The following is a 22,595-nucleotide window of genomic DNA, read 5'->3' as shown; positions in this document are numbered from 1 at the left end:
TTTGGTGTGGTAATTTCTCACCTTTAGTCTAATATGAACTTTAACAAAGATGCTTTGAGCAAAACAGAAATTTAAAGGATCAACATCCTTTCCTTGCCCGCAGACTTGTGACCAAACATGATCTTGTCATATCAAGTTCACATAGTACAGCTTAATACTTGTATATTTTTAAGTTTGCTGGTCATCTTTATCTACCTCGTTTGTCTGCTTGCCTTCAGCACGATGTTGATGAACATTTAATGTCAGAAGCTTTGCATCGGGGACCTTTTTTTCCATTACTGTAGTATTACTTTGTATTCCTCATAATATTTACAATAATTCTAAAACGCTTATCATGCCAAGTGTCTACTAAACCAGTAATTTACAATTAGGATGCCATCTCAGTCCTCTCAAGGACATTTATCAAGGTTCTTAGTGTAATGTGAATGGGTTGACTGTTGCCATGGTAATACACATAGTACGGATATTTTGTGTTATTTCTGATAAGTATTAGTCTTGCCAGAGCTGACAGGGTTGAAGGAGGTCAGCTTGTTTCTCTGTCCTCCTACTGAGAGCGCTATATCATAACTTATTTTTTTTCTTTTTTGCCAAGATAGCAGGGAGTATATGTTCATCCAGTAGGGAATTGAACCGGGAGCTCACTGCTCAGAGCATTTGCACTCATGTGGTATTTACACGAACCGCTTGGCTGTTATGGCACCCCACCATGTTATAATGTGTCATGTGATGACAGGACGATGCAGCCACCAAGTGTAAATTCATCTGAAGACATACAGTGAGAAATAAGTCTTGTCGCATGTGTGGTGGCAGTTTTTGCTGGAATCATTACATGTGTGAGGCACAAGTTTATATGTACTTTCTTGTCTGCTGGGTAAATCTGCCATAACGGTCAAAACAAATGAGGCTATATGGAGATCTGACAGTACGTTACAGAATGCAGATAATATCTTGTGTGACGTTTGAAGAAGTTTAAGTAACTCTTAATAAGACATGAAATTGTCTGAACCGTCACAATGCCCTCGTTCCCGCCGTTAACTGGAACAGTAATGGGGTTTTGTGTTTATTTCTGTGGTGATTTGTCAAGCTGCCAGTATTCCTCATCTCAGTAGGGATTGGAGGGAGGGCGGGTCACAGGGGTTACGGGATTTAGAGAAGAGACGCCCTAATGTCAAAGGTAAATGGCAGTCTTCCAATCCAGCGCGGCTTGGCAGAGTCGTTTAAACGTTTAGTGAAACCATCAAAGCTGATCGTGTGCTCAGCCCGGTGTTAATCAGGGTGGAGAAGACAACAGCAAACTCTCCACGACTGTACAGCAAACTACAGCAACAGGGATCCCACGAGTATAGTGTAATTTTGCAGTAATACCCTAGGTTTTCCCTCATCAGTAGTAACAACTGCAGCAGCTTTTGTTTGTAAGGAAAAGACCATTAAGAAATAATTGAGATTATCTTCATGAACCACAGCTGTGGCACTGATCCAGCATGAAGCAATAATTGGAAATATGAGAAGTGTTAAAGTAAATCCATGTAAAAATCAGACTGTGAAAGCTTGGTGGTTTTATTGCTGTGCCTTTTAGACGCTTGCAGTTGGAACCTGATAGCAGACAGTGAATAAAATGTTTAATGAATCTTATACATCATTAGTTTATATTATTATACAAGACAAGTGAATTCAGCCTGATTAATTTATATTCTGTCAAGTATGGAAGTTGCATCTTTAATGCTTAATTGTGTTTCCTTCTCTTGCACCAGGGCTTGTTGAGCATGGCCGAAATTGGACAGCCATTGCCAAAATGGTGGGTACTAAAAGCGAAGCGCAGTGCAAGAACTTCTATTTCAATTACAAGAGACGTCACAACTTGGACAACCTGCTCCAGCAGCATAAACAGGTAAGTTATGTGCTGTCTGCCTTCTGTTATGGCCTGTGGCTGAATTTCTATAATTGTAATGTATGAATGCAAGATAATAATTTCTGTCTTTCTGTTTCCTAGGATTCACGGCGGGCTCGGGCTGATAGGTCCCAAGGTGAAGGTCTCGCCACAGCGTCACCTGATGATGATGAAGACAACGCAGATGACAGTGAAGGTCAGAGACATGAATGATAGGAAGCATGTGCTCATTGTTACACACAGAGTCGCACACATTCCCAAGCACTCTGTTTTGGACATTTCCTCCAGGTTATTTGTGGTACAAGTCCCAGGGCAACTTGGGTAAAGGCCACACATCCACCCTCACTTCTAACGGGTCTCGGTGCCAAATTTATGTCTTTGCTTATGAGTTGTGAAGCTTGTTGCCTGATTTTAACAACCGTTAAGCAAAGAATGTAAGGGGAGAAAGAATGTGGCGACGAGCGCAGTGTAAACCTGGGAAGCCTGATCTAAACTGCCCTTTGTCATGTAAGAATTTAATCTGAGTTGATGGCTATGGGCTTGCTCTCAACCGACTGCAGTTTTAATGAGTGGGGGAAAAAGGATCAAATGAAGAAAAAAAAAAGGCAAGGGGTAGAGGAAGAGATAAAAGATATGAACTAATTCAGACTACATGGGCGCCTGTTGCGTAACAGTTTGTGGCTTTGAAGACTCAAGAAAGCCTGCTCTTTGAACATAAAGTGCTGGTCCACTTGTTTGATCCAACAAGCCTGCCTGTCTGCCCGCCTCCCTCCTCTCCAGAAATCCTTATCTTTGCTGGCATAGCACAGTGAAGGCAGCCAACTATAAAAAATATACCGTGCTGCAAATAAAAGTACAGATTATTATGAATGTTGCCTAATAAGTTTAGTATTTTTTTACAAGCACAGAGGTAATTTTCGTGGCCTTCATTGAAAAATGGTCGCACTCAACAGATTTAGATATAATTTAATCAACCTCCAGTTCACAAGATAACAGTGGCGACATCGGGAGGTCACAAGGTTTTATGTCATGTTTATTTGACTTTCTCTTCATCTCATGGAAACCCACGCTGCTCTGAAGAGGCCCTGGGGATCTACACCCTGCAGATCTCACATTATACACATTACACAGTTACACAAAGAGCCATAGGAGGCATTAGTGCGACTCTTACAGCCTGCCTGCAAACATCGTGACGTTTGGTTTAGTAAAGCTGCTCTCTGATTTTAGTTTGATACGTTTAATGCATCTGCAAATTGTTTTTGCATAGACATACCATCTGGACTGCCATCACCATGGCAACAAGTGCAGCGGTAGACAATACGCAAACCAGCAGGGGCAGGCGGATTTTTTTTAAATATGCAGTTTCTATCTTAAAGATGTATGATTTTTTTTTTTTAGCTATGAATTCATGTTTGTTCTCTGTCTTGTTTGACGTACTGTTTATCTACACAGTTTGCCTTAACTCAAGTGTGAAAAGTACAGATGATTAGTTTTTATCTTGAAAGGCTGCTCTCGTATCTTTGGGGCCTTGGGACGTAACATAGGCGAACGTTCGTGGTGTAAAGCACTACATAAACACAATATGGTAATGGATAAGGTTCACGGGCAATTACACGTGTGCTTGAGCAATACGCTGAATACATTCCTAGTTAAGAAATGTGTGACACAAAAAGTGGACGTGGCACAGTTCTGTCATCAGTTCATGTCTTGCCAATTATTTGGTGAGAGATGAGCAGATATTCGTGATACCTTTGTCGTATTTTCACCTGCAGCCTGTGCTGTAGTTCCTATGTTTACAGTTTTTGTGGTTTCAGTAATCATTTATTATTCATTCATTGATGCACTTGGTTTTTCCTCAGGATACACTGGCGATTATGTACTACTGTTTAGATTGTTGTGACAGGTCTATTTTTATATTCATTGTTGGAATAATGTTAGATGTGTTGTCTTAAATATGCTTGTAAGTTTCTGTCAATATCATGTACCGTTTATTTGAGTTAATGTATCTTCTGTTGCTTCCTCAGGTGGCGATAACAGCTCGGATACAGAGAGCGCCCCCTCCCCCTCACAGGCCGACTCCTCCAAGTCTGGTGACTCTAAGAGGGCAGACGGCACTGCCGGAGATGCTCAGTGCTCTGACCAGGACAATGGTCAGACCAGCAACGGAAAGGCCCCCGAGCCTTCATACGGGGAACTCTGTGTCAAGGAAGAGAAAAGCCCTGAGAGTGAGTCTGGATCCCAGGAGGAAAAAGCCAGGATGACTTCCTTTGCGGGCTCAGTGCATCCAAAAACTGAACCTCAGGATGTGGACATGAAGACTGGAGAGGTTCAGGTCAAGATGGAGCCTGAACTCAAGGAGAAAGGAGAAAAGGGAGATCATGGCGAAAGGCAGAGAGAGCTCCACTCAGATAATGACTCCAGCGCCACCTGCAGTGCTGACGAGGATGTGGAAGCAGAGCCTGAACGACAGAGGTGAGATTTCATCATCGCCGTATTCATGCTCTCATGTTGTGCTGTACCACGCTGATCGTTTTGAATGTGACGTATACGTTTTGTCCAACTCTGCAGAATATTCTCCATGGAAAAGCCTTCACTGCTCAGCCCCCCAGGATCAGTGCTGGTGTCCTCACCCAAACAAGCCCAACTCAACATCCAGCAGCTGCACCAGCGGGCAGCTTCCATCCCACCCATGGTTAGTCATAGGTTCATGTTGACTAGTAGAGAGGAACGCAGCAGGTTGAAAACATTCCTGAAACATTTAGTAGGTACTCAGCAGTTCTGTTGGGTCCAGATTATGTCAATATTAAGCTCTATATGGAGTGAAAAATATAAAGATTCTAACTTGTTTTGTGAATCAAATGCCTTATCCTTCAAACGCATAAGTTACCACACACGCTGATCAGTGCTCTCCATGCAGTGCATCAGGATTTATACATAGTGGTCGATGTCTCACTTACTTCATTTCTGACATCTTAACTCTTCTGGATGTTTTATCTCCTTCTTCATCTAGGTGCCTGGTTCTTTTGCCCCTGGCGGTGTGCCCATCAGTGGCTTTACCATGTTACAACACCAGATCAAAGCAGTGCATGAGTCAGCGCACCAGGAAGAGAAGCAGAGGCAGGATCAGGGAGACCTGGAGCGCAGACCCCCCTTCAACACCCGCAGCCCCACCATACTAGACAGAGATGGTAAGAGAACAAAAGCTATCCTCATTCTACCCTCTGTTCCTCCTCTCCTTGTTCACTGCTCCATCAGCCTTGTTCTATGTTGCTGCTAGCAGTGGACTATTTATAGCTACTGCATTTTTTAGGACCCATTCATTTTCGTGCAGTTTCATAAAATGAAACGTTTGAGGGTGATGCGGACTGTCGTAATGTGGTTCAGCCTGAGCCAAGACAAAAAAGTTAGCTGACCCTGTTTTTATATTTGGTGCAAACTATGAGCTGTAGTCTGCATTGATGCTCCTCTTGAAGTGCCTTTGGATGCAGAAGGGGACTGTGGTGGTTTTTTTTGAAGTTGTAGGACTTGAGTGTGTCAGAGTAGGACACTCGCTGCCCCTGGGCAGTCAGACATAGTTCAGCCACTTAGCTTCAGAGGGGAGAGCAGTAAAGTCACGAGGCAGACTGCATTACGGCTTGATTTTTGCAAAGCTTTTAGCACCTTTTAGTCTAAGTGCTGTGAAGAGCAGAGCAGCTGTCAGTAAGCTGCTGAGCTGTGACACCAAGATATTTATTACATAGGTTTTAGCTGGTGTGTGTCTGTCCAGGTGGTGGTGTTGGTTGTACAGGCCGGTCCATTCTGGGTCAGCTCAATGCTCACTGGCATTGGGTTTTGTTTTAATAGAGGTTATCTTCCCTTTGTTCTTATGCCTGTGTACTGCAGGTAAGCCCTTACCCTACATGCCTTATGACATGATGCTGGCTCTGGACCAGGAGGCCCATTCTGGTCAGCCAGGCTCTCCTTACAGACTCTCCCCCAGGGAGCTGAGCAAGGCCTCACCCCAGCCTGACCCCAACGCCCCCAATGCCTCCTTCTACAGTGTGCCGCCAGGTAAAAGCACACATCTTCACCTCCTCCTCCTCCCCACCCTTCTTGCCTCCGCCCTTCTTTCGCTGGTACAAATGAGCCTCGTCTGACACCCGTTTTGTGTGACATTGGAGGCTTCTTTTTGACTCTATTGAAGGCAGAACGTTGAAGACTGAAATGTTTCATACTTAATATATGAGACCCTGTTACATTGTTTGACATCTGCATTGTTCTCTCTTGGAGGCAATTCTACATAGCCTGCTTTTGTTTCTATGTATGCAACAGCTTGAGTATCTCTATTTGAAGATAAATTTGGAGCAGAGAGGAGGACTGTTGTGGAGTTTTTAATCCGGTTGTAAGTTGGAGTCTGGCAGTGTTTCTAACACTTTTGCACGAGACAAGTCAGGTTCAACTTCCTCTTGTTCGTCTAATGTACAGGATGTATTTAATCAATGTTTAGCCAACGTGAGGACAACAGTTTGAAACTTCTGCCAGAGGTAATGATTACATAACGCTAAAGCTAACAGTTGTTTTCTGAGACTGTGTAATTTTTTGTGCGTTTTGTTTGTAAATTAGTTCTTGTGTGAAGCCAAGCTTTTTGTTTACATTTCATAATAGACTGCATTATGAATGCATGTTTTTTAGACCACACTGCACCTGAATATCTGCACAGGGGAAATGTGTTCTGTGTTCTCATACATGTGTGCTGTTAAAGGTCAAATTAAACAAGCATACACCAGCTCTCTCTGGTATAATCACATATTTGAGTAGATTTATAATTTTATAATTGTAGCAAGTGTGTCAGTGCATTTGTCAGACTTTTTTTTGTCTTTCCTACAATGCATGGGTGCACTTCTATGACCCCTACTCTTGCCCACTACATTTTTCTTGTCCTAAAAAGAAGTGATGGTGACGTGTAGTTGCCTGCCATTTGTAGTTGCCATTAACTTCCAATTTTGTTTGCACTTTATTGTAGTGAAAGACCGATTAATAGCAATTAAATACCATTTTGAGACAGTTGGCATTGGCTGATTACTGGCTAGGCAACAAGAGATTACTAACTCACAAGACTGGAAAACAAAAATGTCTGTGGACACATCTGCAGGCGGCCTGTCCAGAGTAGCTGCTGTGGAACAATGCTAGCACTCCCCCTTGTGTCAGTTTCGCCATTCTTCGGACAGGCGTCAGAAGGTGCTGTGAAGATCCAACGTTACCTGAGGAAAAACTTCTGAGCTTTCAAAGCTCAGTGTATTTAACTGCCCACTCTTAATAACATACAGAGTTTACAGTGAACAGCAGCGCAGCACAGTGCGCTGACAATAGGAAATGATAAAATACGCTTACTGCAACATCAAATGTCAGCACATTTACTGGACCAGTAGTAGGAGATGCTTCTATCTGCTTATCAAAGCGATTGGTAAATGCACTAAAACTGTTTTAATTTTAGTCCATATTCTTTTTGATTCACGGTTTACATTTATTTAGTTGATAAATTTTTTAAAAATTTATATAAGTGCACTGCAGATCGAATGCAGATCTACTTAAATGTCATATAAATGATCGTCTATGTTCAGCAACAGCATGATAAATCTGACCAGTATCTAAATATCATCAATGGCGATTGAACAACCTGTATCCGTCAACTACTAGTTCTTTGTATAGAATAATATATTATTTAAGAATTTTAATTTAATTTTTAATTTTCAGATCCACTCATTCATATTTCCATAAATAAAACGTCATGAGAGGAAGACTTTTGTCAGTATTGGATCCAGCAGTAACTTTTCATCTGCATGAAATGTTACCACGTATTATTAGTAAATTAAAATAAATTACAAGTAAAAATATCATCCATGTTATTTATTTTATTGATTGTGTCACTGTGATCATTACTAAAGGTGTGTCATTGTAATGAACACATACTTATATTTAAAGTAGTATTATGATTTGTCCAAATGCTAGTAATAACATTTGTATTTGGAGAACGAACAATTCTAACACTGCTGCACCCTGATGACCACAATGAGTCCCTCACTGTACGTTTACATGTGCTGGACCTGGTTGCAAAACTATTCTGGTAAAGTGTATTACTTTTCCACTTCAAATATTCTCTCTACATGGTTTTAGAACATTTGTATTCTTTTAACTGTAAAATCTAGCTTTAACTTCTCCCTAACAGACATCAGGTCATGCACCCTTTGTTGGTAGATGGTCATATATTTTATATGTTTATGTTGTGACACTAATATAAACTAGACAAGGTGACTATCCAGAATGTGGTACAACTTTCAGGCATAGTGAAATCATTGTATTGGGAGAGGGACAGGGTCAGGACAGGAGTAGGAACAATGTTTAAAATAAGTTTGATGTTGATTCTGCTGGCAACTTTTAGTTTCTCATTACTTCAGCAGCAATTGCTCACTTTGTCTTCTGCAAAGGGTTGCAGTCCACTAAATGAAGGTACACAGAAAACTTTCTGTGGCTGCTGTGTCTGATATGATAATTACATTGTGATGATGGACTGCAATAGTTTTTGTCTGTCATTTGGGGGAAGCATTTTATTATGTTCTCGCAAGTTGAGTTGTTTTTCTCGATGCTGACCTGCAGCATGAATGTTAATGCTCGATACACAGTCTCCCTGCAACAGGGCTTTATAAATTCGTCATAGGGTGGCTTGTTGTCTTATCTGTCCCTGTACGAGGCAGCAGGATGATGACGCTCGTGCCCGCTAGAGGAACTCCTACAGCCATTTGCATTTTGGATTTTGTAGAGTGCAGAGCTTTAGGCGCTCTCCCTGCAGGGAGGTTACTCCCGGTCTATGTGGGTCTATGTTTGTGGTGTGATCTGATCCATTTCGCCTACTCAGCTTTCCCAGGAGACAGTAAAGCAGACAGCAGGCTTGGGCCAAAGTTACCTCAGGCTGAGGACAGGCTATTAACCGGGGTCTTTAATGCTTGCTTCACCACTCACTAGAGTCTTGCCAGAATGAAGCTGAATATTTTATCACGTAGCCTTTGATGGGAAATGAAGCTTAATGGAGCCAGTATGTTGGGGGTGGGTGGGAGTTGTGGTGTCTTGGCAAGCAGGAGATATTTAGAGAACTGGTTTAGGTGAGTTGATGGTATTTGTTTTTCAGGTAGATATTTAATGCATAAATGTTAGTTATCAGTTGTTTTTTAAGAAGATGTTTTCTCTTTTCTTATTTCCACCAGTCCTGCACCCTGCGTCCAGCCAGCTGATCCAGAGTATGCAAGATGGAGTCCGCGTGACATTCAGCAGACCCAGTCGGCCTCCCAACATTCCCTCTCCTCCTCCACTCATTCCAACCACCAAGCCCACAGACAAGCCCTCCTTCATCCAAGGAGGCTCCATCTCCCAGGTAAGGAACCAGGGCGTGATGTCGATGCTCTTCGAGTGTATCCGGTGTCAACTACTACAAAGTACACCACTAATATTCAGCCAAACCAGTGAAGACAACTTTAAATGCCGTAGTCATTATTTTCATGTCAGCTCTCTCTTTAAATGAGCATATCTCGATTGGAGAAGTTTTCCACATCTAACAGACACATGACATTCTGGACACTGTCAGCTTCCAAACTTTATTTGATTTACCCATTTATGGTATTTTCTAATATTAATATTAAGTGATACTATTGTAAAAATTTGCATATTCCTGTTGATTTGTTTGCGGTTTGTTGTCGCATCATGTCAAGGTCACTGTGTTACAGGCCCTAACTGTAACACATAGAAGATCTTCAATATGACTTAACACCATTTTACTTTTCTCAAAAAAAACACACAGTGCCCTGACTTTAAACATGTTCTTTGTCTTTGTGCTTCTTTAGGGAACTCCTGGCACATACTTGCCGTCTCATGCTGTCTATGGGCCAGAAGGGACTAAGAGTGCTGTGGGCTCCATCTCTCTGGGTCTGCCTCGACAGCAGGATCCTAACAAGCCTGGTAGGATGACAGATTGTCTCATGACTAAGCTATTTTTTTTAATTGTCCTCTTCAAGCAGAAATGACAGCGTTCAAAACCAAGCTTGACATAAAACTAGAGTAGACTTGTATGCAACTGTGGACAAACCTCAACTAGTTTAGTGACACCTCTGAGGGACTATTATATTTTGAAAGCCATAAGACTCCATCTCACATTTATACTATAACAATGTTTTATACAATCAGTAGAAAAAGAGATGGCTCACTAAGGATATACTTGATAAGACTAATGGTATACATAAAAACTGCTGTATACATTTTGCACTTGTTGTGAGGTCTATAAAGCTAATTTGTGAAAATGCGTCCATCCCTAAAGACAGACAGAACATTGCAATAACATTTTAATCTGGTGCACATTAATCTAGTCAACTAATCCCCACACTCGTACTTACTCTAGATCTGACCGAAAGTAAGACACTAGTCCAGTCAAAAGCAAATTCTCTTGACATTTCCACACAGTTGAACTCTGAACTTCTACACAATGCCTCTCTGGTGGTATCGTCCACTATTCTTACCATAAAATACCACACCAAAGGAAAATATTGTCTTGACGTGAAGTGCAAATGAAGAATTGGGATGCCGGATAAATTTTCTATCCATCCATCCATCCATCCATCCATTATCTAAACCCACATTATCACATACAACAAGCCAATCTTTCGTTTCCTTCCCTCTGTGACACTCCAGGAGCTGCAGTTCCATCCATACAGGACGGTAGAGGCAACCCAGCAAAGGTTAATGAGGGTATCCCTTTTAAAGGATCGATCACTCAGGTAATAAATTAGGTTATTCTTTGTTTTTCGTTTTGCTTTTTGCACTGTTCATATATTTAATGGGATGTGTTTCCCCCATTAACGTAGCATTTCGTTGCTCTCCCCTAAAATAGGGCAAACCAGCCCTGCCCCAGTCCAGCATTGCTGCTGACCTGCTGAAAGGCACAATCGTAAAGATAGCCACAGAGGACCTGAGCAGCCCAGACAAGGCCAGAGGAGAGCAGATGGCTAAACCTCATGTCATTTATGAAGGCAAGATTGGTCACATCCTCTCCTATGATGGTCAGTGCCTTGCTTATTGATTTGTCAAAATATTGTTGTTTATCTTTTTGCCAAGGACACAAACTTGATCGTAGCTGTTTTTTCAATAGCTGTTAAGAACCCCAGGGAAAACACTCGCAGCCCTCGAACTGGCCATGAGCTGAAGCGAACTCATGACATGATGGAGGGACCCATGGGCAGGGGACACCCTGGCAGGGAAGGAGCTCCGTTTGAGGGTAATGATTTTGTCTCTGAGCATACAGAAGCTTCTGGTTTGTGTAATTTGTATCAGGTTGTGATGTTGCTTGTTTTTTTTTTTTCTCTCTCAGGGTTAATTAGCAGAGCCCTGCCCAGAGAAGGTCTCCATGGGGACTCTAAGGAAAGACCATTAATGACTGGATCTATCATGCAAGGTAGCTAGCTGTCAAACTTGCCACATTTCTATGAATCACTCAATGTCACTCACTGCATCGAACGATAAGGGAAGCTAAAATACTGTGATATCTTTCCAGGAACGCCAAGAACTGCTGCAGAGACTTATGAGGATGCCATGAAATATGGAAAACAGATAAAGCGCGAGAGCCCACCTATCCGCTCCTACGAAGGGGGTATTGGCAAGGGCAAGCCCCATGAGGGAGTGAATACTATCAAAGAGATGGGACGCTCCATTCACGAAATCCCCCGTCAAGACCAGTCTGGCCAGGACATCTGCAAGACCCCTGACCTGTTAGACAGACGGGTTATGGAGGGCTCCATGTCTCAGGTTAGACTTTTGGAGTTTTTCATATTACTGCTGCCATATTTTAGACCTATTCATGCTGTAGAGTTTCCTGTTAATGGAAGCCTTTTGATATTGAACAAACCTACAAGCATACACAGTCATTGCAAGTCATGTTAACAGTGAATTTCTGACTAACCAGTCATTTACATTTCTCCCTCCATTTACCAGATGCACTCTCTAAACCAGCCTACTATCAAACACAATGTGAAGTCCCTTATCACAAGTCCCAGCAAGCTTCCCCACAGCATGCCCCAACTCGAGGCCATGGAACGAGCCAAATACGAGGAGAGCAAGGCAGTACGCCACACATCTGTGGTCAATTCCACCACATCTGTCCTACGCTCCACACACCAGGAGGCTAGCAAATCCCAGCTTAGCCCGAGCATGTATGACGACGCCAACGCTCGTAGGACCCCTGTTAACTACAGCACCAATCCCGTGTCCAGAGGATCACCCATGCTGGGACGTGGTCCAGACGGTATGATCCATAATCATTTTATTCACAAACTGTGAAACTTCAGGTTCTCAGCCATTCAGTACTTGTCTAACATTATAGTCACTACAGTTATAGTTTCAGACAAGATTGAATTAGAAAAATATCTTTCTAAATCGGATCAACTTATTTGCTAGTGTAAGCATATTGGGAGTATTGCACAACGTGCTCCCAGTGCTGAGGGTATTGGGAATTGAATTTTAATTCTTCATTTTGTTTTCTGACAAAAATGAATGGCATGACAGATATTAAGTTGTTGCATGGACTAATCATATGAACCCTGTGTGTTTCTGATGTAGGTGGTATGAGCTCTGCAAAATCTGCTGCACATGAAAGAAAGAGTGCCATGACCCCGACACAGAGGGACAGCGTCCCAGCCAAGTCCCCAGTGTCAGGAGGCGACCCTGTAGCCTCTCACAGTCCCTTCGACCCCCACCACCGTCCTGTTGTTTCCGGAGAAGTATACCGACCCCACTTGCCTCCACATCTTGACCCTTCCCTGGGCTTCCACAGAGTGCTAGATCCCGGTACAGTTTTTAAAGCCTTTTCACTCTTTCCACTGTAACTATGAATAGAATAATGACAGCCTTGATTCTGAGTAAACTGACGAAAGCAACTCAGGCCTTCTAATTCATAGGCATTACATGTCCAGGATCTTTTTCAGCTGTTGACGTCAGCACTGGTGATCAGTATCTGTGAGCCTTCTGTTCATATGTTTTGTTTTTGTTTTGTTTTTTTTTCTGCTTGTCCTCTACTACAGCATTCATGTTCTCCAGGCAGCCATCCCCAACAGGCTACCACACCTACCAGCTGTACACCATGGAGAATACACGGCAGACCATCCTCAACGATTATATCACGTCCCAGCAGATGCAAGTCATCCCTCGGCCTGACATGGCCAGCAGAGGGCTGTCACCACGGGAACAGACTGTTGCTATCCCTTACCCGGCCGGAGCTCGAGGTATGGCCCTCCTCTGGCTGACTCTCTCTCACCTGCCACAGCAGGCAGGGGAGAGGCTGTGGGCAGGAGGGGCTGTAGTATGCAGACTGTGTGCTTGTGAAGTAGTGGCTACCTTTTCCAGACGCCCAGAAGCAAATGACCTAGACAAATTTTGCTAATTTGCTCTTTATATTGAGGCTGCAACTGATTCGGCTGCTACTCAATTTATCAATTGGGTATGGTCATCCAAACCTCCATTTGCTGAGTGGTTGCCTCTTCCAAGTTGACCACTATTCCACTCTTTTTGCAGCCCTATTGCTTACTGATCAATCTGTATTTGGGAGCACTAACAGATGAAGGTGATGGGTTACAGCTAAATGTATACGGTGTTCATACATTCAGAAATTGATGGATCGGTTCTTGTTGTTCACCGTTGGCCCTTTGCTTCTGTCTGTAAAAGGGATTATTGATCTAGCCCAGATGCCTCCAACTATCCTGTTGCCTCACCCTGGGGGAACAGGTACTCCCACTTTGGAACGCATGGCCTACCTCTCTGGAGCTCAGCCCCCTTTCCCTCCTAGGGCTTTCAACCCAACCTCCATATCGCCAGGTGAGGACCCCTCCCTCCCCTATCCCTACACCCCGTGTTCCCTTATCTTCCTTGCCACGATCTCCATGTTCCCTCACACCTCTGTAAGAGTGCCGCCCTGCACTTGCCTGAGGTGTCAAAGGTCAGTTCTGCTTGTCCGGTCACTGATCAAGTTAAGCGTTTCTGCAGTCATACTGGGAATGACTTCCCATGAAACTGTCTGACTGTTGTGTGTGTCATGTTCATTTTTAGGGGCACAAAAAATGAAGGAATGAATGGAGATACACTGTTTATACCCTGTCCATTTTTCAAGCTTAACTTTCTTTTTTATGTGTGTATTTTGAAACTCTGTAATGTCTTATAATATGTGTCAGAACGATGAAGCTCAACCTACACTGACATTCACTTGAGTAAGCCTTGAAAACTTTGTGCTGAGATCTGTCACAGCATCAGCTGATATGAGCTATAGTTTCTTCTGTTTTGATATTTGATCTGCACACTATTTTTTATGTTTTAGGCTAATAAGAATTAAGAGCTTTCATTTGAAACTTTAAAGGCTCCATCAATCGTTTGAGTGAATATGCCTCTAAAGCAGCAGCAGTTTAAAAAACCCTGTGTGTGGTTTTGCCCGAAATAGTAAATACTCCAATATTTCTGGATTTACTTTTGCCACGACTGTGCAGTGGTGGGTTCAGAACCTGTCAGCAGATTTCTGAAGGAAGCCTGGTCCATCTCTCTTCGAACAATTGAGTGATGTGTTTATGAACCTTGCATGTTTGTGATGTGCTTTGTTCTCCTCAGGCCATCCGACCCACCTTGCTGCTGCTGCTGCCAGTGCAGAGAGAGAACGGGAGAGGGAGCGTGACCGGGAGCAGCAGGAGAAAGAGAGGGAAAAGGAAAGGGAAAGGGAGCAGCGGGAGAGGGAGCGGGAGCGGGAACGCGAACGGGAAATGAGAGAACGAGAGCGGGACCGAGAGCGAGAACGAGAGCGAAGCAATGAATACATCCGTGGAGGTGAGTTGTTTTGTTGCCATTTAAAAACCACAGAAATATTTTGAACATCTTAATTCAAATTCATTCCTTTAATATCTCTTTAATACTGAAATCCATCTTGGGCGCCTTACTTTGAAACAGTGTTACATTGTAAATGTGTGTGTCTATAAGGTGGACAAGATCAGCCAGTCCGGCCTGGGAGCCGAGGCTATCTACACTCACCTTCTCCGTCGCTCAGGACACAGGATGTAGTGGTTCAGCAGCGGCCAAGCATCTTCCAGGGAAAGAGTGTCATTACCTCTCTGATGTAAGCCCACATCTACACCACATCTATTCTGTTTGTATGCATGCAGAGTATTTATATACTTGATTCAATTTTGTCTTTATCTCCTCATTTCCTCTTCAGGCCTCATTCAGCAGCAGCGATATCAGCGCCACAGAGCTCCCGTTACAGTACTGCAGCTGACGCTCTGGCAGCTTTGGTGGACGCTGCAGCCTCTGCTCCACAGATGGACGTGGCCAAGGTGAAGGAAAGCAAACATGAACGGGATGACGATATGTCTTCGTCTGCAGCTCGGCGAGCACCCAGCCTTTCTGAACAACAGCAACAGGAGGCAGAAAGACGATCTCAGCACTCGCCGTACGGTGCTATGTCTCTGCCAGGGGGTAAGCCCCATCCAGTGTATTCTGAGAGCCCTGGCGCAAAGGATAAAGGACCTCAAACAAAGTCCCGCATCGAAGAGGAGCTTCGGACTCACGGAAAGACGACTATCACAGCCGCTAGCTTCATTGACGTCATCATCAAACGTCAGATAGCAACAGACAAGGACTCGCGGGACCGAGGCTCTCAGAGCTCTGACTCCTCCAGCAGCTGTAAGTGGGACAGACGTCGACACAGTGACATCATCAGGACAGACACACATATTAGTTAGACCTTGAATGCAATCTTTTTCTTCGACTACACTCCGCATGTCTGACCTATCCTTCGTGTTTGTCCTTGGCTGTGCATCAGTAGTAACCCTTTGTCCTCTTGTCTTCCAGTGTCATCCAGTCGATATGACAACACTGGTGGAGCGGCCATTGAGGTGATTAGTCCTGCGAGTTCTCCAGTCCAAACCCAACAGGACAAACCAGAAGATGGACAACAACAGGCAGCAGGTATGAACACACAAACTTGAAGCATGATTACTTTCTAAAAAATATATAAACTCAGCAAAGTTTGAATGTACTCTTATATTGTGAAAAAGATTTTGTATTTTATGTCAAAATTAATTTGTAGCAGTGATGTGGCAGACTGGGCATAGAAAGCTAAATTTAGCTTGTGTTGAGTCAACTTACAATGACCTAAATGACCTAACCCACTGACCTTGACATTTGAGACTGTCAGACAGCATTCCTCTGCACCAGTCTCGGCACCAGACTACACTCAGAGTTATTCTTGTCACCTGCAGGCACATGTAGATCAGTTACCTTTGGCATAGAGTCTGTTGGCTACGAGTCATGTCATCACTTCTCACTTCACCCTTACTCTCTCCAAAAATTAACAATGCCTTTGTCCCTGGTTAACCTTCACTAGTTGGCATGCGGGGTTACGATACGAGTCGTTACCGGACATTAGGGGAGCCACCACAGCAGCCCCCCTCCTCCCAGTCTGACAGCTACTCGCAGGTCCCCAAAACTCACAGAGTCATGACCTTGGCAGACCACATTTCGGTAAGAAATGCCAAAGAGCACAGTATTTTGCATCAGACAATGTTGCCTATCATAGCTAATTAACCTGCTTTTGTGGTCTCTCCCTGTAATGCAGCATATCATAACCCAGGACTTTGCCCGGAATCAGGACCCTCCAGTCTCCTCTTCAGCCTCTGCTACATTCCAGAGCGTGGGGCCACCCGTGTCCTCTTCAGGTCGAGTCAAGGTGCCCAGCCGCTACAGTCCTGAGAACCAGGCCCCGCACCACCAGAGACCCTCCAGCAGAGTTTCCCCAGAGAGCGGTCCAGACAAGCCCAGATCCAGGTATGTGACGTCTGAAATGATCAGTGAGTCTAATTTAGTACCAATTATCAGTCTGTAATTTGGTCTGTCCTTCCTGTTCAGACCTGGTAAGTCTCCAGAGCTAGTAGGCAGGCCGATGGAGACCTACGAACCCATCTCTCCACCTCAGAGCTACCAAGGCATGGACAAACAGGAGGCTGGCGGGCCTCCACCTCAGAGACGAGAGGCTGACAACTCAGAGATCAGGTAGAGGATCAGCGCAGTTTGCTTACTAAATAGATTAAAACTGTCAGTCCAACAAAGTCTTGGAACTCTTCTCTTGAAACACTGGGATTCAGATTCAGTTGTATTATTGATATGAAAAATTGTCTAAATATTCTGTAGCTGACTGTCCATTTGATTACAGTAGAGTTTATCAATAGACATCCATTTTGCTTCTTTGTAGTTTGCACATGTGTTTCTGAAATGTAAACCTGTAGTATATGCCGTAAATATCAGATTACCAGTATTTAAGCACTTGATCTCCTCTCTGCTAAAGTTAGCAGTTAGTTTGCCGTTAGCACCCTGACATTCGATAATGACTGTATTGGACGGTAGATCAATTTCTTGTTTGGATGCCAGCAGCCAGAAAGTTCCCCGTCAGAAATCGTTTGACATCTCTCTGGGGTTGAAACTGTGTGGTCCTGCCAAGACTTTGTCGCCTTATTTACCCTACTGCTGTTTAACTTATGGCTCTTTGCCCTTTTTGTGGTTCAAGGAGTGACTCACGTTCCCCAGGGAGTGTCAGCTATCTGCCTTCCTTTTTCACCAAGCTGGAGAGCACCTCACCGATGGTGAAATCCAAGAAGCAGGAGATCTTTCGTAAGTTGAACTCCACCTCTGGTGTCGGTGATTCTGATGTTGGTAAGTGGGTCTTCTGTTATGCTTTCTGTTGAATTAATTCTTTCTTATTCTTCCAGCTTATTAAGCATGTGGTAACACTGGAACAACTTGATTTATGATATGCTTTTGATTTCCATTTCTTGTCAGACATTTAGTGTTATCAACCTCAATGATTGTCTTGCAGGAAACGCACAACCAGGCACAGAAATTTTCAACTTGCCTGCTGTTACCAGCTCCAGTAAGTAGCCATGAAACTCGTTCAGACACGTCACAGTTCACTTCAGCTGTGCTTCCTCTCTCATTGTCAATTTTGTTATGTTGTGATTTGTAGGTAGCATCAACCCTAGAAATCACTCCTTTAGTGACCCAGCCAGTAACTTGGGCCTTGAGGACATCATCCGCAAAGCCTTGATGGGCAACTTGGAGGAGAGACAGGAGGAGCACCAGGGAGGATTAGGGGGTGTTGTCAACAACGCATCCAGCGCAGGTGGTGATGCCCGACAGGAGGCCACTCCGTCTCCCAGTATGGGTAGGCAGGATGTCACAGCCAATATTATATGTGTTCAGATGGATGTAAAGCTTGTTGATTGACGCATTCTGTCTGATTGAATCTACAGGGAAGCAGAAGCAGGGCAAAGCCAACAGCCGGAAATCTAAGTCACCTAACCTGGGTCAGGCCTACGCTGGAGGGGAGCGTCCCTCGTCAGTGTCCTCCGTCCACTCTGAGGGAGATTATCACAGACAAGCCCAACCCCAGTGGAGCTGGGATGAACGACCCTCATCCACAGGTGAGCTGTCCAGCCTCTACTGTCAGTGTCACACACCTGGAGGTAGTTTATTTACATTTAGTCACTTTTGTTCCCTCTTCTTCTGTCCTCAGGACCCATGCAGTTCCCTTACAACCCGCTGACCATGCGCATATTGAGCAACACGCCACCCACCTCCATAGCTTCACCCTCCATACAGAGCCAGCAGCAGCAGCAGCAGCAGCAGCAACAGCAGCCGCCTCCAGCTGGAGCCCCGGTGGCTCAGCAGCGAGTGTGGCAGTCTCTGCTGTCAGAGCAATACGAGACCCTGTCTGACAGTGACGACTGAGCCCTGCTTGCTGCAGCCCCAATAACCAGAAGAGAGGCCTGCGCCGAGGCTTGTCTGTATACCCCCCTCTGCCAGAACTGACCTCGCTCACTGGCGAGTGTGACAAGTAGATGGGATGGTGTCCTTTTTATTTTTGGTGCTATGGCGCCCCCTGGCTGTTAGCTAAGCGTAAGCAGCAGCCTGTGACAGGCAGGGCTCTCCTGAACAAGACTTGCTTTTGGTCCGGAAGCACTCACCCAGCCTGTCAGGGGAATAAACTCAACTGAGGGGATGACGTGAGCTATAGTAAAGATGAAGAACTTAATATGTAAAAAGAAACAACATAAGAAACTATTTCTGAATTTTGTTTGATTTCTGTAAAGATATACCTTGTCTTTAAGAAAATCATTGTATGTAAATAGAGTAACCTTTTGCAGTGTTTTTCTTAACTTGATTATTTCTTATTTTAATGTCGCTTTTAAATTGATACACTTTAAATGGAAAGAGTAGGGGTGTTATCTTTAATATCACAGTTGGTCTCTCCCAGTTCGCCCCCAGAACCCATGTCACCCACTCAAATATTTTTACCATAGCGACGCTAAGAGAGACCGGACCTGTGGTTTGTACTTGACCATGAGTGGAGCACAGAGATTGTGCCACGCTGCGCGCCATCCACCAAGCACCACCAGAGCCTGAACATTGTGGACATTAGAGGACAAAACAAAACACAGACTAACATTTCGAACAGCGTTGATATCTGATGCCTGTCTTCGTCACACAGTGGAGAGGATGCATGGATTGTAACTATCAGATGGCAGAGATAACGTCTCACCCCATTCTAGACAGAGAAATGTCTTCAAAACAAGTTGAGAACACTGGTGTCATAGCAGAAAGGTGAAAAGTCTGATATAAGCTTAATTTTGCCGGAAATGATATCCTTATGACTACTCCTGGACCCCGTCTGAATAATGAAAGTGAGCCAATGTGTTTTTTTGTTTTTTTTCTTTCAACAGAGCTGACTATGTGGTGTGTCACATGTAGCTGTCTCTCTGCAGTTTCCAACCTGTCCAGAATGATTTGCTCTGCAATGTTGTCATGGTAAAAAAAAGTATGTCAGGAAGTTTTTTTTTGGATGCTTTTGCCATGCCTTGTGACTTGAGAAAGAAGGCAGCTTTAACTAATTTTCTCAGAGATATACGTTGGTGTTTGATGTTTGTATTTGTTTCTGTAGTCCCTCTCTTTCTTTCTTTCTTTTTTTTTCCTTTTTTTTTTTTTTGATACTGTCCTGACAAAAATCTGAACTCTGTAAATTGTCTTTCCATTACACAAAAAGACAAAACTAACCAAACGTACAGAATGGTCTGCACCATTGTTGCACTTTTTTTTTTTGCTTTGTAGCTTTTGACAACAAAAAGCATACTACCTGCTGTGTAACTTATTCAACCTCCAGCCCAGGAGTATACTAAGATGTGCTTTAACTTTTCCCACCACTCACAGAAATCTGGATGTTTTGACTTTCTGTCTTTTCTTGTAGCTGGTACATGAGTTGTTTTTTTTTTCTTTTTTTTTTCTTTAGTGTGACACTTGCATCACAGTTACAGTTTTAAGTGTATGGTACAGTTAAATGTTTAGGAGTCTGCTGTCGTGGTGATTCAAAACCGTGACCACTTAATCTCTGCTTTTATTGTGTCAACTATAAGGCATAAAGCTTTGAATATGAATTATACTAGGTCAACATCATAAATGGCAGTAACGTTTCTTTCTGAGTCGTTTTTTTTTTTTTCTTTCTTTAGATATGTGAAAAACAGTACCATATTTTTTTGGCTTTTTCGGGTTTCACTTTGCTCAGTTAACAAATCCATTCTGCTCTAAACTTGATATTTCCTCTTTTCCTTTCATTTTGATTTTGAATCACTTGTCGTAGCACATGTTCAGATTTTTATTTTCTGTCATTTTCAACATCTATGTTATCCATCCTGTTTAGATGGGATGTTATGTGTTTACAGACGCAATGACAAAAAAAGTTTACAAACTTGAATCTTAAAAAAAAGAAATCCGACATGAAGCCGAAAAAGAATTGGAGCATCTTTTCAGCTCTCTATCAAACACACAGTGATGACTTTTTTTGTCTTTTTGAAATTGAGACTTGAAACCCCGTGTATCCTATGATGTTGAAATGCAATGTTTGTATCGCACAATGTCTCTTAGTAGGCTATTACAAGAGTTCAGACCAATCAAATAAAGTGGATCAGTTCTCCACCACTGAAAACTGTGTAGGCTCTTAATGGATGTGCCGTTTTTCTGACTGCTGTGATTTTCCCTTCTTTGAATCCACACTGGTTTTAATTCTTGGTCAGTGATGTCTTCTGCAACTCTTTAGTGCTACATTTATTGGGGAAATAATGCATGAAATGAAAACATGCTGTCAAGAAGTGCCAACAAAAAAAAAAAAAAAAATGCAAACGATCCCTTGTAATTTAAAAAAAAAATGCGCTTGATACCAGTCATTAATAATAATAATTTGACTTAAATTAAGGGTTAGTGAATATGGCATAGATATTGATCCATTTGCCACTCATTTATTAATTGTAATTGTGCTGTTTGCTGCTGTTGGAGGCTATGACATGCCATGTTGTCTGTGATAAACGGTGTGTTGTGCAGTTTTTGTTCATAGTTCAGCCTGCCATTCGGAATTATGGACAGCAAGACAAAATTTTCCAAACTGGACTTCGCTCAGCTATTGTCACGCTTGATCCCATTAAGGGTTAAACACTGACCTTTGCATGGGCCCCTCTGGGCCTTGAGCCAAAGTCATCTGCACACTTTGATCCCCCCCCTGCCCTCACATCCACCTGCATGACTGGGCAGGCCTGGTTATACAAAATGCATGATGTATATAAAGTCGGTGGCTAAATATGTCCCTGTTAAAGGCCTGTTGCTGCTGATCTGACACCTGCATCATGCTACTTTAGTGTGCAACAGCCTCAGAATTGTTCCTACAAGATGTTCTATTTTTTTAAACTAACATCATTACCCAGTACCTTGAAATGAATTAAATGTTGTCATTACATTTCTCTAAGTTAGCATCAATATACATGTGTGTGTCTGAGGCCTGTTTGTCTTTCACATATGAATGAATTTACATGTAAAATAATGTGTCTGATGGTTTTCTACTAGTAAGTACTTCTGTAGCAGGGACATCCATCCATCATCTATACACCGCTTAACCCTCACTAGGGTCACAGGGAGCTGGAGTCTATCCCAGCTGACTCAGGGTGAAGGCAGGAGACACCCTGGACAGGTCACCAGTCTATCACAGGGCTACACTTAGAGACAGACAACCAAGCACACTCACATTCATACCTACGGACAATTTAGAATCACCAATTACCCACGCTGCACAGGGAAAACATGCAAACTCCACACAGAAAGATCCCAGGCCCAGGCCAGGATGTGAACCAGGGATCTTCTAACTGTGAGGCGACCGTGCTAACAGGCGATCCACCACGCAGCCCCTGTAGCAGGGACATTCAAATATAAAAACCTCTTTAAAAGCAACTTTTAAAAGAACAAAAACAGCCTCAAGGCAAATATCATAATTTGAAAATGCCTGAGATTTTTTAGTAGTTAATAATTTATATGAAGGTACAATAAAATTACACTAAGACTTGCATTCGTCAGTCACCTATGTGATTTACACATAGTCCCTTCCATGATTCTGTCATTCATGTTGGTCAAGAGTTGTGAACAGAAGACTTCCTGAGGATTAATTATGAGTAAATATGCAGAGACAGTACATTTACTTAAATGCCTATAAATTCAAAATGATGTTTAAGGAGTTAGCTAAAGAGCTAATGATGGAAACAACTTCATTCTCGACACTGAATTTAACTGTTGGTTG

General features: G+C 43.2%; 1 protein-coding gene across 4 annotated transcripts in view; it reads left to right on the top strand.

Annotated features, from left to right (window-relative positions):
* Positions 1-20,963, top strand: part of ncor1 (nuclear receptor corepressor 1) — a 55,939-nt gene extending 34,976 nt beyond the window's left edge. Inside the window, exons 18-46 of one of the 4 annotated variants that reach the window (XM_008301830.1) lie at positions 1,752-1,888; positions 1,991-2,084; positions 3,913-4,360; positions 4,457-4,580; positions 4,899-5,076; positions 5,771-5,938; positions 9,127-9,293; positions 9,760-9,874; positions 10,601-10,686; positions 10,800-10,968; positions 11,058-11,183; positions 11,277-11,360; positions 11,460-11,710; positions 11,897-12,206; positions 12,521-12,748; positions 12,982-13,182; positions 13,622-13,771; positions 14,552-14,764; positions 14,915-15,050; positions 15,150-15,616; positions 15,785-15,901; positions 16,320-16,456; positions 16,551-16,759; positions 16,841-16,984; positions 17,496-17,641; positions 17,805-17,858; positions 17,952-18,107; positions 18,238-18,408; positions 18,501-20,963. In XM_008301830.1, coding sequence (XP_008300052.1) covers positions 1,752-1,888; positions 1,991-2,084; positions 3,913-4,360; positions 4,457-4,580; positions 4,899-5,076; positions 5,771-5,938; positions 9,127-9,293; positions 9,760-9,874; positions 10,601-10,686; positions 10,800-10,968; positions 11,058-11,183; positions 11,277-11,360; positions 11,460-11,710; positions 11,897-12,206; positions 12,521-12,748; positions 12,982-13,182; positions 13,622-13,771; positions 14,552-14,764; positions 14,915-15,050; positions 15,150-15,616; positions 15,785-15,901; positions 16,320-16,456; positions 16,551-16,759; positions 16,841-16,984; positions 17,496-17,641; positions 17,805-17,858; positions 17,952-18,107; positions 18,238-18,408; positions 18,501-18,715 — 5,201 coding nt within the window. In that variant the 3' untranslated portion in view covers positions 18,716-20,963. Of the gene's footprint in view, positions 1-1,751; positions 1,889-1,990; positions 2,085-3,912; positions 4,361-4,456; positions 4,581-4,898; positions 5,077-5,770; positions 5,939-9,126; positions 9,294-9,759; positions 9,875-10,600; positions 10,687-10,799; positions 10,969-11,057; positions 11,184-11,276; positions 11,361-11,459; positions 11,711-11,896; positions 12,207-12,520; positions 12,749-12,981; positions 13,183-13,621; positions 13,772-14,551; positions 14,765-14,914; positions 15,051-15,149; positions 15,617-15,784; positions 15,902-16,319; positions 16,457-16,550; positions 16,760-16,840; positions 16,985-17,495; positions 17,642-17,804; positions 17,859-17,951; positions 18,150-18,237; positions 18,409-18,500 lie in introns of all 4 variants that reach the window. The other 3 variants (XM_008301829.1, XM_008301832.1, XM_008301831.1) reach the window with 3 other exon arrangements.
* The last annotated feature ends 1,632 nt before the right edge of the window (positions 20,964-22,595 follow it).

The sequence above is a fragment of the Stegastes partitus genome, unplaced genomic scaffold (assembly GCF_000690725.1).
Source record: "Stegastes partitus isolate 25-593 unplaced genomic scaffold, Stegastes_partitus-1.0.2 Scaffold1720, whole genome shotgun sequence".
Taxonomy (NCBI): Eukaryota; Metazoa; Chordata; class Actinopteri; family Pomacentridae; genus Stegastes; species Stegastes partitus.
The sequence above is the reverse complement of the archived record's forward strand: the minus strand, read 5'-3'. Positions and strand labels throughout refer to the sequence as shown.